The sequence below is a fragment of the Brachionichthys hirsutus genome, chromosome 5, assembly GCF_040956055.1.
Source record: "Brachionichthys hirsutus isolate HB-005 chromosome 5, CSIRO-AGI_Bhir_v1, whole genome shotgun sequence".
NCBI classification, from domain to species: Eukaryota; Metazoa; Chordata; class Actinopteri; order Lophiiformes; family Brachionichthyidae; genus Brachionichthys; species Brachionichthys hirsutus.
The window spans coordinates 16439566-16454834 of NC_090901.1; the positions used below are offsets into that span (position 1 = coordinate 16439566).

Here is a 15269-nt window from a genome sequence, read left to right on the forward strand (position 1 = left end):
ATTCAGAGGAGTCAGCTGAGATGACTGCATGGGGCATCTATTTCGGACCTCCCTGGGGAGGTGTTCCGTGCATGTCCACTGGGGGGATGCCTCGGGGAAGACCCAGGAGGGACATAGGATGACGTCACATGACTAAATAATAAAATGTTAAAAACATTAAAACCATAATAGCCCAAATGTTTCCTTTAACAGCACAAACCACCACAAACGTTTAGGACTAGTGTGGAGCGATTTGGGGCTGGTGCTGGTGATGTTACAGGTCAGAAAATGTTTAATTACTTCATAGCAGCCAAGCACAAACTACAGTTTTTACGGCAAAAACATAGCACAAAGAAACAGCACTGTTTTTTCGATGTTTTGAATGACGGGGGGGGGGGGTCAGCTTCACGGAGGCAGGAGAGGTTCAGACTGAACGAGAAGCCATTGTTAAACATTTCCGGTTCTGGTCTCCGAACCTTGGTTGGGAGACACCGGGGAGATCGCTGTTCTCCAGGGCCGGAGGCTGCTCGTCCTCTGGGGTTAACATCCCGACTTCACGCTGGGGAAGGAGGCTGATACAAGATGCAGCAATACAAGATGGACACGCCAGACTGAGCTGCTTGATTAAACTCCTTTTCCTCCGCTATTGCTCGATATGTTCTCCTCGTTCTCTCTGTCGCCGCTCCGCGCTGTCTCTCTCTCACATCTCACAACACTATGAACGTTCACATGGTGAGTGTTCACTTGTAAACATTTTCATGAAACGTTGAATTAAGGCGTCATTTTATAGTAATTTATTTTAATGGTTTTAGAATTATTTTTCTCCCCGTCCATCCGGTGTTGTGGTCTGGCTGCTCCGCCCCGCCCCTCCACCGTATCCTCCCATCTCATCAGGTTGGAGGAGGAGATGGAGGACCAGTTTCACAGGCGCCTCCACTCCCACACTCGATGCACCGGATTCCAGCTGTCGTGAGCCCGTGTGTGTGTGTGTGTGTGTGTGCGCTCCGACACAGAACGGCACTCGTCCCTGCTGTGTCGCAGGAATAAGAACTGAGAGTTGACCCCCCCTCCCCCGGTCTGCTTCGTGTGTGTTTTTTAAATAGCCTGTGGACAGTGGAGGAAACAACAAGCTTCATTCCGGTCGATGGTTTTATCTGCAGCCAAACGGGAGCACAATGTCATGGCAGCAGAACAACCGGACGCCCTTAAAACCCACCGACGTCGCGGTGGAGGTCAAGAGCAAAGTGAGTGCACGCTGTCCCCCCCCAGCCTAATGTGTAACCGTGTAATCTCATGAGCGCGACAACAAACGTTAGACCACCTGGGTTAGACCGCCTGTCTTAGACCGCCTGGGTTAGACCGCCTGGGTTAGACCGCCTGGGTTAGACCGCCTGTCTTAGACTTCCTGGGTTAGACCGCCTGATTTAGACTGCCTGTCTTAGACCGCCTGGGTTAGACCGCCTGGGTTAGACCGCCTGGTTTAGACCGCCTGTCTTAGACTTCCTGGGTTAGACCGCCTGGTTTAGACTGCCTGTCTTAGACCGCCTGTCTTAGACCGCCTGGTTTAGACCGCCTGGTTTAGACCGCCTGTCTTAGACTTCCTGGGTTAGACCGCCTGGTTTAGACCGCCTGTCTTAGACTGCCTGATTTAGACAGCCTGGCTTAGACCGCCTGTCTTAGACTTCCTGGGTTAGACCGCCTGTCTTAGACTGCCTGATTTAGACTGCCTGATTTAGACAGTCTGGCTTAGACCGCCTGTCTTAGACCGCCTGGTTTAGACCGCCTGTCTTAGACCGCCTGGGTTAGACCGCCTGGGTTAGACCGCCTGGTTTAGACCGCCTGGTTTAGACCGCCAGTCTTAGACCGCCTGTCTTAGACCGCCTGGTTTAGACCGCCTGGTTTCGACCGCCTGGTTTCGACCGCCTGGCTTAGACCGCCTGTCTTAGACCGCCTGGCTTAGCCCGCCAGTATTAGACCGCCTGGTTTTGACCGCCTGGTTTCGACCGCCTGTCTTAGACTGCCTGGCTTAGACCGCCTGACTTAGACTTCCTGATTTAGACCGCCTGGTTTAGACCGCCTGATTTAGACCGCCAGTCTTAGACCGCCTGGTTTAGACCACCTGGTTTCGACCCCCTGGCTTAGACCACCTGTCATAGACCGCCTGTCTTAGACTGCCTGGGTTAAACCGCCTGGTTTAGACCGCCTGTCTTAGACCACCTGGGTTAGACCGCCTGGGTTAGACCGCCTGGTTTAGACCGCCTGTCTTAGACTGCCTGGGTTAGACCGCCTGTCTTAGACCGCCTGGTTTAGACCGCCTGGTTTAGACCGCCTGTCTTAGACTTCCTAGGTTAGACCGCCTGGTTTAGACTGCCTGTCTTAGACCGCCGGGGTTTGACCGCCTGGTTTAGACCGCCTGGTTTAGACCGCCTGTCTTAGACTTCCTGGGTTAGACCGCCTGTCTTAGACTGCCTGGTTTAGACCACCTGTCTTAGACCGCCTGGTTTAGACCGCCTGTTTTAGACCGCCTGGCTTAGACCGCCTGGCTTAGACCGCCTGTCTTAGACCGCCTGGTTTAGACCGCCTGTTTTAGACCGCCTGGGTTAGACCGCCTGGTTTAGACTGCCTGGTTTAGACCACCTGTCTTAGACTTCCTGGGTTAGACCGCCTGTCTTAGACTGCCTGGTTTAGACCACCTGTCTTAGACCGCCTGGTTTAGACCACCTGTCTTAGACCGCCTGTTTTAGACCGCCTGTTTTAGACCGCCTGGCTTAGACCGCCTGGCTTAGACCGCCTGTCTTAGACCGCCTGGTTTAGACCGCCTGTTTTAGACCGCCTGGTTTAGACCACCTGGCTTAGACCGCCTGTCTTAGACTTCCTGATTTAGACCGCCTGGTTTAGACCGCCTGTCTTAGACCGCCTGGTTTAGACTGCCTGTCTTAGACCGCCTGGTTTAGACCGCCTGATTTAGACCGCCTGGTTTAGACTGCCAGTCTTAGACCGCCTGGTTTAGACCACCTGGTTTCGACCCCCTGGCTTAGACCACCTGTCATAGACCGCCTGTCTTAGACTGCCTGGGTTAGACCGCCTGGTTTAGACCGCCTGTCTTAGACCACCTGCGTTAGACCGCCTGGGTTAGACCGCCTGGTTTAGACCGCCTGTCTTAGACTGCCTGGGTTAGACCGCCTGGCTTAGACCGCCTGTCTTAGACCGCCTGGTTTAGACCGCCTGGTTTAGACCGCCTGTCTTAGACTTCCTAGGTTAGACCGCCTGGTTTAGACTGCCTGTCTTAGACCGCCGGGGTTTGACCGCCTGGTTTAGACCGCCTGTCTTAGACTTCCTGGGTTAGACCGCCTGTCTTAGACTGCCTGGTTTAGACCACCTGTCTTAGACCGCCTGGTTTAGACCACCTGTCTTAGACCGCCTGGTTTAGACCGCCTGTTATAGACCGCCTGGCTTAGACCGCCTGGCTTAGACCGCCTGTCTTAGACCGCCTGGTTTAGACCGCCTGTTTTAGACCGCCTGGGTTAGACCGCCTGGTTTAGACTGCCTGGTTTAGACCGCCTGTCTTAGACTTCCTGGGTTAGACCGCCTGTCTTAGACTGCCTGGTTTAGACCACCTGTCTTAGACCGCCTGGTTTAGACCACCTGTCTTAGACCGCCTGTTTTAGACCGCCTGTTTTAGACCGCCTGGCTTAGACCGCCTGTCTTAGACCGCCTGTCTTAGACCGCCTGGTTTAGACCGCCTGTTTTAGACCGCCTGGTTTAGACCACCTGGCTTAGACCGCCTGTCTTAGACTTCCTGGGTTAGACCGCCTGTCTTAGACTGCCTGGTTTAGACCACCTGTCTTAGACCGCCTGGTTTAGACCACCTGTCTTAGACCGCCTATTTTAGACCGCCTGGCTTAGACCGCCTGGCTTAGACCGCCTGTTTTAGACCGCCAGTCTTAGACCACCTGGTTTCGACCCCCTGGCTTAGACCGCCTGGTTTAGACCGCCAGTCTTAGACCGCCTGGTTTAGACCACCTGGTTTCGACCCCCTGGCTTAGACCATCAGTCTTAGACCGCCTGGTTTAGACCGCCAGTCTTAGACTGCCTGGTTTAGACCGCCTGGCTTAGACTTCCTGGGTTAGACCGCCTGTCTTAGACTGCCTGGTTTAGACCACCTGTCTTAGACCGCCTGGTTTAGACCGCCTGTTTTAGACCGCCTGGCTTAGACCGCCTGGCTTAGACCGCCTGTCTTAGACCGCCTGGTTTAGACCGCCTGTTTTAGACCGCCTGGGTTAGACCGCCTGGTTTAGACTGCCTGGTTTAGACCGCCTGTCTTAGACTTCCTGGGTTAGACCGCCTGTCTTAGACTGCCTGGTTTAGACCACCTGTCTTAGACCGCCTGGTTTAGACCACCTGTCTTAGACCGCCTGTTTTAGACCGCCTGTTTTAGACCGCCTGGCTTAGACCGCCTGGCTTAGACCGCCTGTCTTAGACCGCCTGGTTTAGACCGCCTGTTTTAGACCGCCTGGTTTAGACCACCTGGCTTAGACCGCCTGTCTTAGACTTCCTGATTTAGACCGCCTGGTTTAGACCGCCTGTCTTAGACCGCCTGGTTTAGACTGCCTGTCTTAGACCGCCTGGTTTAGACCGCCTGATTTAGACCGCCTGGTTTAGACTGCCAGTCTTAGACCGCCTGGTTTAGACCACCTGGTTTCGACCCCCTGGCTTAGACCACCTGTCATAGACCGCCTGTCTTAGACTGCCTGGGTTAGACCGCCTGGTTTAGACCGCCTGTCTTAGACCACCTGGGTTAGACCGCCTGGGTTAGACCGCCTGGTTTAGACCGCCTGTCTTAGACTGCCTGGGTTAGACCGCCTGGCTTAGACCGCCTGTCTTAGACCGCCTGGTTTAGACCGCCTGGTTTAGACCGCCTGTCTTAGACTTCCTAGGTTAGACCGCCTGGTTTAGACTGCCTGTCTTAGACCGCCGGGGTTTGACCGCCTGGTTTAGACCGCCTGTCTTAGACTTCCTGGGTTAGACCGCCTGTCTTAGACTGCCTGGTTTAGACCACCTGTCTTAGACCGCCTGGTTTAGACCATCTGTCTTAGACCGCCTGGTTTAGACCGCCTGTTTTAGACCGCCTGGCTTAGACCGCCTGGCTTAGACCGCCTGTCTTAGACCGCCTGGTTTAGACCGCCTGTTTTAGACCGTCTGGGTTAGACCGCCTGGTTTAGACTGCCTGGTTTAGACCGCCTGTCTTAGACTTCCTGGGTTAGACCGCCTGTCTTAGACCGCCTGGTTTAGACCACCTGTCTTAGACCGCCTGTTTTAGACCGCCTGGCTTAGACCGCCTGGCTTAGACCGCCTGTTTTAGACCGCCAGTCTTAGACCACCTGGTTTCGACCCCCTGGCTTAGACCGCCTGGTTTAGACCGCCAGTCTTAGACCGCCTGGTTTAGACCACCTGTCTTAGACCGCCTGTTTTAGACCGCCTGTTTTAGACCGCCTGGCTTAGACCGCCTGTCTTAGACCGCCTGTCTTAGACCGCCTGGTTTAGACCGCCTGTTTTAGACCGCCTGGTTTAGACCGCCTGGTTTAGACCACCTGGCTTAGACCGCCTGTCTTAGACTTCCTGGGTTAGACCGCCTGTCTTAGACTGCCTGGTTTAGACCACCTGTCTTAGACCGCCTGGTTTAGACCACCTGTCTTAGACCGCCTGTTTTAGACCGCCTGGCTTAGACCGCCTGGCTTAGACCGCCTGTTTTAGACCGCCAGTCTTAGACCACCTGGTTTCAACCCCCTGGCTTAGACCGCCTGGTTTAGACCGCCAGTCTTAGACCGCCTGGTTTAGACCACCTGGTTTCGACCCCCTGGCTTAGACCATCAGTCTTAGACCGCCTGGTTTAGACCGCCAGTCTTAGACTGCCTGGTTTAGACCGCCTGGCTTAGACCGCCTGTTTTAGACCGCCAGTCTTAGACCACCTGGTTTCGACCCCCTGGCTTAGACAATACAATACAATATTAATCTGTCCCTTGGAGGGCAATTTGGCTTACAGCAGTTTGAACTGCTGCCGGTTGCAGCGTGCGCATGCGCCCGGGCAATGCGGATGAAGTGTCTTGCCTAAGGACACAACGACAGTGTACATGCGCCTGAGCCGGGGATCGAACCGCCAACCTCTCGGTCGTAGGACAACCCTCTCAACCACCGCGCCACTGTCGCCCCTGACCGCCTGGTTTAGACCGCCAGTTTTAGACCGCCTGGTTTAGATCGCCTGTCGCCCCCCTCTCGGCTTTGTTTCCGGGCCCGTCTCCTGCGTGCATGTCATTCAGGTGTAAGGGTTAGGGTTAGGGTTAGCAGGCTGTGGGCGGCGGGGCTCAAGGCTGGGCTTAGGGTTTAAACACCAGGTAAGAGGAGGTCTAATTGTGGGAATTGTGCTCTGATTTAGAATCTGGATGACTTTGGACTCATTATTATTCTGATAGTTATTGTAGAAGAACGACGTTTCCCTGATGGAAGTTACCTTCAGGATGCAGATCAGAACTTGAGACAAATTTGACTCATAACTGAATCAGTTTTAGCCCCTATCCTGATCTCAGGTCAGTCTGGATCATTTTGATTTCTCATCTCATATTAGTGAATTGTCTGTGATCCTATAAATGTAATAATTGTGGATGATCAGATCCAGGATATGACTTATGCCCTAAATGATTTCAGTAATCCTACAAACTATCAGATAAATGAACCAACACATCAATTTATAAAATGGTTCAGAAATGGTCAACCCTAACCCTAACCCATTTTGCCCTTGGATACAAGCGGTTGCTGTTCCATCCCATCCAGAGGAGTCAGATGCTGATTGAGATACCTCCTGGACACCTGCAGTGGTGGCACATTAGTAGAGGTCAATGTGAATTAGATGGAATCTGGAAAAATAGTAAATTGACACATGGCCAGCTTCCAAACATTGTGGAACTGTGGAAAACATGCCGAAAGTCATCTGACCTTTGTGCCTTTGCTGTGCCTTTGTGTCTGAGACATGGCAAAGACTGTTTATTTCCCCCAGAACAATCGCATGCTCGTGTTTTATGGAGCAACTACAATGCGATAGCATAGCTTTACAGATTAATGCATGAACCGTGTACCACAGAAAGTACATGCAACCAGGAAACATTTCTCTGATCTGCTGTGAGCGATTGGGAATGTGTCATAGCATCCCATTGTCCAATACTGCTGTTATTTATTTATCTGCAAAACAGTGTGCAGCCTCATGGGTAGCACGGCTAGTGCAGTTAGCAGGAGCTAACGTAGCTGACGTAGCATTGGCAGTTTCTCCCTTGTGCCGGTCTCAAGCCCGGATAAATGCAGAGAGTTGCATCAGGAATTGCATCTGACGTAAAAATTTGCCAAATTGAACATGCAAATCAAAGTAAATAAGAAAGTGATACCGGATCGGTCGAGGCCGGGTTAACAATGACCGCCAGCAGCGTTGTTAACCCACGAGCCGCTGCTTGAAATTGGATTACGGTGGGTTGAAGACAGAGATGCTGAAGAGGAGGAAGACGAGTGCATCAGCAGCGAGAGAAGAGGGAATGGAAGAGTTTAGGACTGAGAGAAGGGACTTTGAATGTTGGGACGATGATGGGAAAAGCTAGAGAGCTGGTGGACATGATGATGAGGAGGAGGAAGGTGGATGTGTGTCCAGGAGACCAGGAGGAAAGGAAGCAAGGCTAGAAGCTGAGGAGCAGGATTCAAGTTGTTTATAACGGAGGAGAGGAAAGAGGAATGGAGGAGGAGTTATCTTGAAGGAGGAGTTGGTGCGGAGTGTTCTAGAGGAGAAGGAGAAGTTCTTACGCTCCACATGTAGGAGGTGAGTTAGAGGAGAAGAAGAAGTTCTTACGCTCCACAGGTAGGAGGTGAGTTAGAGGAGAAGGAGAAGTTCTTACGCTCCACAGGTAGGAGGTGAGTTAGAGGAGAAGGAGAAGTTCTTACGCTCCACAGGTAGGAGGTGAGTTAGAGGAGAAGGAGAAGTTCTTACGCTCCACAGGTAGGAGGTGAGTTAGAGGAGAAGGAGAAGTTCTTACGCTCCACAGGTAGGAGGTGAGTTAGAGGAGAAGGAGAAGTTCTTACGCTCCACAGGTAGGAGGTGAGTTAGAGGAGAAGGAGAAGTTCTTACACTCCACAGGTAGGAGGTGAGTTAGAGGAGAAGGAGAAGTTCTTACGCTCCACAGGTAGGAGGTGAGTTAGGAGAAGGAGAAGTTCTTACGCTCCACAGGTAGGAGGTGAGTTAGAGGAGAAGGAGAAGTTCTTACGCTCCACAGGTAGGAGGTGAGTTAGAGGAGAAGGAGAAGTTCTTACGCTCCACAGGTAGGAGGTGAGTTGGTGACTGTGAGGTCGTGGTAGGAGAGAGAGGAGCCAGCCAGCATAGGCTGGTGGTTTGTAAGATGACTCTAGTGGTGAAGAATCAAGAATCAAAAATCAAGAATCAGGAAATGTTTATTGTCACTGCAACTCTCGCATGAAAGAACAAAAAACCGCACTGAGGTCCCAGCTTGAGGCTCACAACAAACAGTCACTAAAACAGACACACATTCATTCAACGCAAAACTTTTCCTGGAATATATACACAATTATTAATTGCACAAATCCCCGAATAGCAGCATCCAATATTAACAAAAAGAAGAGGAAGAGGACGAAGGCAGAGCAGAGCAGAGGACAAAGTGTTGGAGGCGGAAGAACGAAGAGAGCTGTGTGGCTTTCAGGGAAGAGGTGAGATGGGATAACGACATTGTTCAGAAACCCCTATGTTCCAACAATTTGGCTGGTGACCTGCATGACCCTCGGCCAATTGTGATTGTCCTCCGTGAAACACTTTTTATCAATTTGCATTCTCGTCAAACAGTGTGTTTAGCTAAACCCCGGCAGACATTGATGAAGATAACTGGTTCTCTGAAGCCTTTAATAAAGCTCAGCCTTGAGAACGCTAGAGAACATTTCCTTCCTGGTGAATCTCCAGAAATACCGGAAGAGCTTGTTCTCGGGAAGGATGTTCAGCATGTTAGAGTGATGAAGAGGAGAGACAGGAAGGATGTTCAGCATGTTAGAGTGATGAAGAGGAGAGACAGGAAGGATGTTCAGCATGTTAGAGTGATGAAGAGGAGAGACAGGAAGGATGTTCAGCATGTTAGAGTGATGAAGAGGAGAGACAGGAAGGATGTTCAGCATGTTAGAGTGATGAAGAGTAGAGACAGGAAGGATGTTCAGCATGTTAGAGTGATGAAGAGGAGAGACAGGAAGGATGTTCAGCATGTTAGAGTGATGAAGAGGAGAGACAGGAATGATGTTCAGCATGTTAGAGTGATGAAGAGTAGAGACAGGAAGGATGTTCAGCATGTTAGTGATGAAGAGTAGAGACAGGAAGGATGTTCAGCATGTTAGAGTGATGAAGAGTAGAGACAGGAAGGATGTTCAGCATGTTAGTGATGAAGAGTAGAGACAGAAAGGATGTTCAGCATGTTAGAGTGATGAAGAGTAGAGACAGGAAGGATGTTCAGCATGTTAGTGATGAAGAGTAGAGACAGAAAGGATGTTCAGCATGTTAGAGTGATGAAGAGTAGAGACAGGAAGGATGTTCAGCATGTTAGTGATGAAGAGTAGAGACAGGAAGGATGTTCAGCATGTTAGAGTGATGAAGAGTAGAGACAGGAAGGATGTTCAGCATGTTAGAGTGATGAAGAGTAGAGACAGGAAGGATGTTCAGCATGTTAGAGTGATGAAGAGGAGAGACAGGAAGGATGTTCAGCATGTTAGAGTGATGAAGAGGAGAGACAGGAATGATGTTCAGCATGTTAGAGTGATGAAGAGTAGAGACAGGAAGGATGTTCAGCATGTTAGAGTGATGAAGAGGAGAGACAGGAAGGATGTTCAGCATGTTAGAGTGATGAAGAGGAGAGACAGGAAGGATGTTCAGCATGTTAGAGTGATGAAGAGGAGAGACAGGAAGGATGTTCAGCATGTTAGAGTGATGAAGAGGAGAGACAGGAATGATGTTCAGCATGTTAGAGTGATGAAGAGTAGAGACAGGAAGGATGTTCAGCATGTTAGTGATGAAGAGTAGAGACAGGAAGGATGTTCAGCATGTTAGAGTGATGAAGAGTAGAGACAGGAAGGATGTTCAGCATGTTAGAGTGATGAAGAGGAGAGACAGGAAGGATGTTCAGCATGTTAGAGTGATGAAGAGGAGAGACAGGAAGGATGTTCAGCATGTTAGAGTGATGAAGAGTAGAGACAGGAAGGATGTTCAGCATGTTAGAGTGATGAAGAGGAGAGACAGGAAGGATGTTCAGCATGTTAGAGTGATGAAGAGGAGAGACAGGAATGATGTTCAGCATGTTAGAGTGATGAAGAGTAGAGACAGGAAGGATGTTCAGCATGTTAGTGATGAAGAGTAGAGACAGGAAGGATGTTCAGCATGTTAGAGTGATGAAGAGTAGAGACAGGAAGGATGTTCAGCATGTTAGTGATGAAGAGTAGAGACAGAAAGGATGTTCAGCATGTTAGAGTGATGAAGAGTAGAGACAGGAAGGATGTTCAGCATGTTAGTGATGAAGAGTAGAGACAGAAAGGATGTTCAGCATGTTAGAGTGATGAAGAGTAGAGACAGGAAGGATGTTCAGCATGTTAGTGATGAAGAGTAGAGACAGGAAGGATGTTCAGCATGTTAGTGATGAAGAGTAGAGACAGGAAGGATGTTCAGCATGTTAGAGTGATGAAGAGGAGAGACAGGAAGGATGTCCAGCATGTTAGAGTGATGAAGAGTAGAGACAGGAAGGATGTTCAGCAGGTTAGAGTGATGAAGAGTAGAGACAGGAAGGATGTTCAGCATGTTAGAGTGATGAAGAGTAGAGACAGGAAGGATGTTCAGCATGTTAGAGTGATGAAGAGTAGAGACAGGAAGGATGTTCAGCATGTTAGAGTGATGAAGAGTAGAGACAGGAAGGATGTTCAGCATGTTAGAGTGATGAAGAGTAGAGACAGGAAGGATGTTCAGCAGGTTAGAGTGATGAAGAGTAGAGACAGGAAGGATGTTCAGCATGTTAGAGTGATGAAGAGTAGAGACAGGAAGGATGTTCAGCATGTTAGAGTGATGAAGAGTAGAGACAGGAAGGATGTTCAGCATGTTAGAGTGATGAAGAGTAGAGACAGGAAGGATGTTCAGCATGTTAGAGTGATGAAGAGTAGAGACAGGAAGGATGTTCAGCATGTTAGTGATGAAGAGTAGAGACAGAAAGGATGTTCAGCATGTTAGAGTGATGAAGAGTAGAGACAGGAAGGATGTTCAGCATGTTAGAGCGATGAAGAGTAGAGACAGGAAGGATGTTCAGCATGTTAGTGATAAAGAGTAGAGACAGGAAGGATGTTCAGCATGTTAGTGATGAAGAGTAGAGACAGGAAGGATGTTCAGCATGTTAGAGTGATGAAGAGTAGATACAGGAAGGATGTTCAGCAGGTTAGAGTGATGAAGAGTAGAGACAGGAAGGATGTTCAGCAGGTTAGAGTGATGAAGAGTAGAGACAGGAAAGATGTTCGGCAGGTTAGAGTGATGAAGAGTAGAGACAGGAAGGATGTTCAGCATGTTAGAGTGATGAAGAGTAGAGACAGGAAGGATGTTCAGCATGTTAGTGATGAAGAGTAGAGACAGGAAGGATGTTCAGCATGTTAGTGATGAAGAGTAGAGACAGGAAGGATGTTCAGCATGTTAGAGTGATGAAGAGTAGATACAGGAAGGATGTTCAGCAGGTTAGAGTGATGAAGAGTAGAGACAGGAAAGATGTTCGGCAGGTTAGAGTGATGAAGAGTAGAGATGAAGGTCTTTAGAGGACCGAGTGGATGCAGTAATGTCTACATTGTGCGTGATGGCCGGAGCTCCAGACTCTGTGAATGAGATGGCGTTTTGGTTTTCGTTTATGTTCCTCTGTGTGCCTTAAGCCGTGGGCCTTCACACTATTTTATTATGTTAGCATAATGACAATAAAGAATCTTGAATCTTGAAACGTAAGCAGCGGATGAGAACAGCTGAAACCTCATTGGCAGCCCCAGACAATGACAACAGGAAATGAAGACTGATCCATCGCTTCTGTCATACAGCTGTTGCACTGTTCTAAACTTGTTTGTTCAGATGTTGCTTTATCACAATATACAATAAAGAAATGTTGGTTAAACTTAATTAATTCTGGGCCAATAGAATACTCTTCAAATCCACTATCAACTAACACACTGAGCTTGGATGTGTCTCTCCCTTAAGTGCTAAAATGAAGAGAACACTATTTCCATCGGGTAGAAAGTAACATCCGGCTTGTACCAGCGCTGGTGTCACAAGTGAGTGGGGTGTCAGGTTTCTTTTGTTTTTAGGGAGCATAAGATTTCTCATGGTGAAGCAAATATCAGTGACATTTATTCACATCTTTGTTTTTGTTCCTTATCTTCAGTTCGAGGCAGAATATCGTCGCTTTGCTCTAAAGAAGAATGGCCCGGGTGGCTTCCCGGAGTTCTACCAACTCATCCAAACCATCCATCACATTCCTGGTGTTGACATGCTATTAGATTATGCCGATGTCCAAGGAGACCTCCTTCCAATCAACAATGATGACAACTTCCACAAAGCTGTCAAGTCAGCCAATCCACTGCTCCGCATTATCATAACCAAGAAAGGTAAGGGGGGGGGGGGGGGGGGCGCGCATTTGTTGTCTCCTAGCCATTGATAGCTCAGTGCTCAGTGCTGGATGCTCTACCTACCTGTGTGCTCTTCTCATCAGACACGTATTGACTGCTTTGCTGCCTGAACGGACATGTGCTAGTTGTTCTTTACACACTGGCGCTCTGTCATTTGAACAATAAACACACACAGTCCGTGTCTTTTTCTCTCAACAGAAAGATGAATGGGTTTGTTCTGAGCCGTGTGTGTGTGTGTGGCAGTGCTGTATGATAAATACAGTAGTACCTCAGCTTACGAATGTCCCTACATCCGAAAGTTTCAGGTTACGAAGTATCTGAATGGGAAAATATTGCCTCTCGTTACGGAGGCGTTTCAGGCTACGAAGTCAAAAATAGCTGCTCGTAGCTGCTCTGCCATTGGCTATCGCCTAAAATCTGCCTGGCAACCCGTTGCGTATGCGTGTATCCCAGCACGCTATTCGTGTCCCCCTCGTGTCACCCGGAAAAAGTGTTGACAAGTCGGGCTATTGCTCATTATGATGACGTCTGCCTCGCACATTTCCGACGGATTGTCAAAAGCCGGCAAAAGCAGACGTCATTGGATCGGTTTTTCAAGAAACGCGAGGCAGAAAACACCGCAAAGGACCAGTAAACAAAGAGGACAAAAAGTAACAGCTAACAGGTAGATTAATATTTAAAACAAATATCATAATGTAGCGTCCGTCGGACGCTGGAATAAGCACACGACGGGTAACTCTCTGTGTGTGTGGGTGCCGCGAGGAGGAGGAGGAGAACGGGAGAGCTGCGTCCCGCAGCTCTCCCGTTCTCCTCCTCCTCCTCGCGGCACCCCCACACACACACCGCCCCTCCTCCCTGGATGCCTTTGCGGACTCTCTGCAGCGTAGGAATAATGAACACTCCTAAAACATGAACCGTTACAATACTTTTGCGGGGCTTGGAACGGATTAGTGCATTTACATTCAAAATGCGTCTCTACTTACGAAGTTTTCACGTTACGAAGCTACTCCCAGAACGGATTAAATTCGTAAGCTGAGGTACCACTGTAGCTGCTTTCATGGTACACCCTGAAATGTTTGGTCTGTATGCTACGTGTTTGTGTCTTCCCTGTGACACACCTGTCGACTTGGCTGAGCCTTTATCTGTCCGCTGATGGCTTTATACAACAAACACTGCAGAAAGACTGCAGGTCAAGGTTGTATGACGAATGGCTGTGACTCCACTGCAGACTTCATGGAGACATAACAGACTGTGAAGCTGCTTGTTGTGTTTCTGATAAGTCAGAGTAATAAGATATAGCACTAGTTACAACTAAAATCTAAAAGTGACCAAGTATGAATGGGTATCATTCAGGGTTTTGCTGATGCTAATGCAAAATATACTGCAGTGCGCTGCCTTTTGCTGTGCATAATGCATGATGTAAGGATACTAATCTGCTTCTCAACAGGCCTCTATTGTTCCAAATCAAAGATGAATGCTAATATAATCAGATTAACATGGTGGTACTGGAGGAGATAAGGAAAGGAGTGCTCAAGAAAGCAAAGTGTAAGGCAGGGAGATGGATGGATGAGAGAACAAGAACAAATCAATACACACTTTGGTTACAATTAGGGCCACTAATTTTATGTTTTAAGTTCAATAGCCAAAAGATAAAATAATTCACAATAACAGACACCGGGAATCACAGCAGAGTTTAATCTCCGTCATTCATATATACCCGTAAAGTCACGTGTAAGGGTTAGTCCATGAGTTGCACGACTAAGATCATACTCACACAATCACTGCTGTAAAATATTGTTTACGTACTACATGTACTACAGTGGAGAGACTCCTCCAGAGAATTCATGCAGCAGTGTACAGCAACAGAGTCCATCTCCACCTCTTATCAGGCTACTTCTGACACACCAGGATAGGGGTTATAGCATTTCTAACAGTCCTTTGCCCCCCATCTGTTGAAGTCTCTGATGTTGCCAAGAATGTATGGTGGTCTATAATATAATATATTATATAATATCACCGTATAGTAGAGCCATATGGACAGACACCTACTACTAAACCACTGTCCAGAACAAAGGGTCATGCTGTCCCATTGTTAATCTGCTACGTGTGTGTGTGTGTGTGAGGGACAGCGTGCTAACAGCCCATCTGCTGTTGCCATTAGCCATTGAGTGGGATTATATTACTCTGAAATACTTCATCAGTCGTACCAGCTTCACTTACTGCCAGTGTGACTGTGTATGTGTGTGTTTGTGTAATGTGCACAATGTAAAAAGGTTTGGAAGTATTGCAGCAATGCATCAGTGCTGCAGTGGTTGTCTGGATAACAATCAGTCTATTGGCTAGTTGATATCTCAACAGGCAGAAGTCACCATGGTTACAACCACTGAGAGGGCTGTATGATGGGAGCAAATGCAAGCTCATACCCTGGAATGGTAAGTTGTTTTCAGTCCAGAAAATGACACATGGTATGGACATTTCTGGAGACAAATCCCAACCTGGTCTGGTCACCACCTGTGGAAGGTGATCCCTGCTCACAGCAATAAGGAGAATGCATGAAATGAAATGCTTTTATT

At 48.7% G+C, this 15269-nt stretch overlaps 1 protein-coding gene across 1 annotated transcript in view; it reads left to right on the forward strand.

The window, feature by feature from the left end:
* Positions 1-1154: 1154 nt before the first annotated feature.
* Positions 1155-15269, forward strand: part of pard6a (par-6 family cell polarity regulator alpha) — a 42579-nt gene continuing 28464 nt past the window's right edge. The window contains exons 1-2 of the mRNA XM_068739162.1: positions 1155-1223; positions 12453-12675. Coding sequence (XP_068595263.1) covers positions 1155-1223; positions 12453-12675 — 292 coding nt within the window. The remainder of the gene's footprint in view (positions 1224-12452; positions 12676-15269) is intronic.